Here is an 891-nt window from a genome sequence, read left to right on the forward strand (position 1 = left end):
CTCGATGCTGTGGGAGAGGAAAGGAAAGGTGGTAGGGCTGCAGCCAAGAGCTGCACCCCTGCACCAGACCACCCAGAAGCAAGGAAGGCATCCGACCCATCGGCTGCGCCTTGGGAAAGAAAACCCACTGCTGATGGGGGTAGAGGACAGGCAGAGCCCCATCCCCATCCCATGGAGACATCCACACTTCAGCCCACAGGTCTCCAGCCCCATGCTGGTGGCACGGCTCCCCCAGGGTGTTCCGGCACTGCGCAACCCCAGGACTTACTCAGACACATGCACAAAAATGTCCTCTGTGCCGTTCTCAGGGGTGATAAACCCGTGGCCCTGGGAGCGAGAGAACTGCTTGCAGACACCCTTGAAGATGGGGCCAGCGGAGGCACGCGCCGTCCTGCAGGAGGAAAGGGAAGATTTTCCACTGGTGGCACTCGCCCCGGGGGGCAGCACTGGAAGAAGTTTGCTATGAACACATGATGGCTCCTGGGAGAGCACACGGCACCCACCCAGAGCACCCTGGGCAGGTGTGTGCAGTGACACCAGGCACCACGTTGGCAAAGTGCACCAGGTGTAAAGGGTTCTGCAGGCACCGCAGGCGACTGCAGTATGTGCTCAGCTCACCTGGACCGTTCCAAGCCCGCACACCGGGTACTTACGCCGAGTAGGTCCTGGTCCTCTTGGTGGGGAGGGGGCTGGGCAGGTCCCGCAGCAGGAGGTTGCCCCGCTCCCAGATGCGGCTGCCCTCCCGCTGGAAGGGGAAGGTGGGCCACACCGGAGACTTGGGGGAGTGCAAGGGCGGCACTGCTGGAGGGGCACTGGGATCCGACGACATGGTGGGGCCGGCGGGCTCCTCCGTTTTGGGGGCAGGCGCGCAGGCGGCGGGAGAAAGGGTGC

The 891-nt window shown here is 63.9% G+C and overlaps 1 protein-coding gene across 1 annotated transcript; it reads right to left on the minus strand.

Annotated features, from left to right (window-relative positions):
* Positions 1 to 268: 268 nt before the first annotated feature.
* Positions 269 to 829, minus strand: CSDC2 (cold shock domain containing C2, RNA binding; the record flags this gene model as incomplete). The annotated part of the gene is made up of 2 exons (XM_009078028.1): positions 654 to 829; positions 269 to 391 (listed from the first exon to the last, which is right to left on the minus strand). Coding segments are annotated over exons 1-2 (299 nt in total), but the record flags the coding sequence as incomplete, so codon positions are not given.
* Between the last annotated feature and the right edge of the window lie 62 nt (positions 830 to 891).

The sequence above is a fragment of the Acanthisitta chloris genome, unplaced genomic scaffold (assembly GCF_000695815.1).
Source record: "Acanthisitta chloris isolate BGI_N310 unplaced genomic scaffold, ASM69581v1 scaffold20597, whole genome shotgun sequence".
NCBI classification, from domain to species: domain Eukaryota; kingdom Metazoa; phylum Chordata; class Aves; order Passeriformes; family Acanthisittidae; genus Acanthisitta; species Acanthisitta chloris.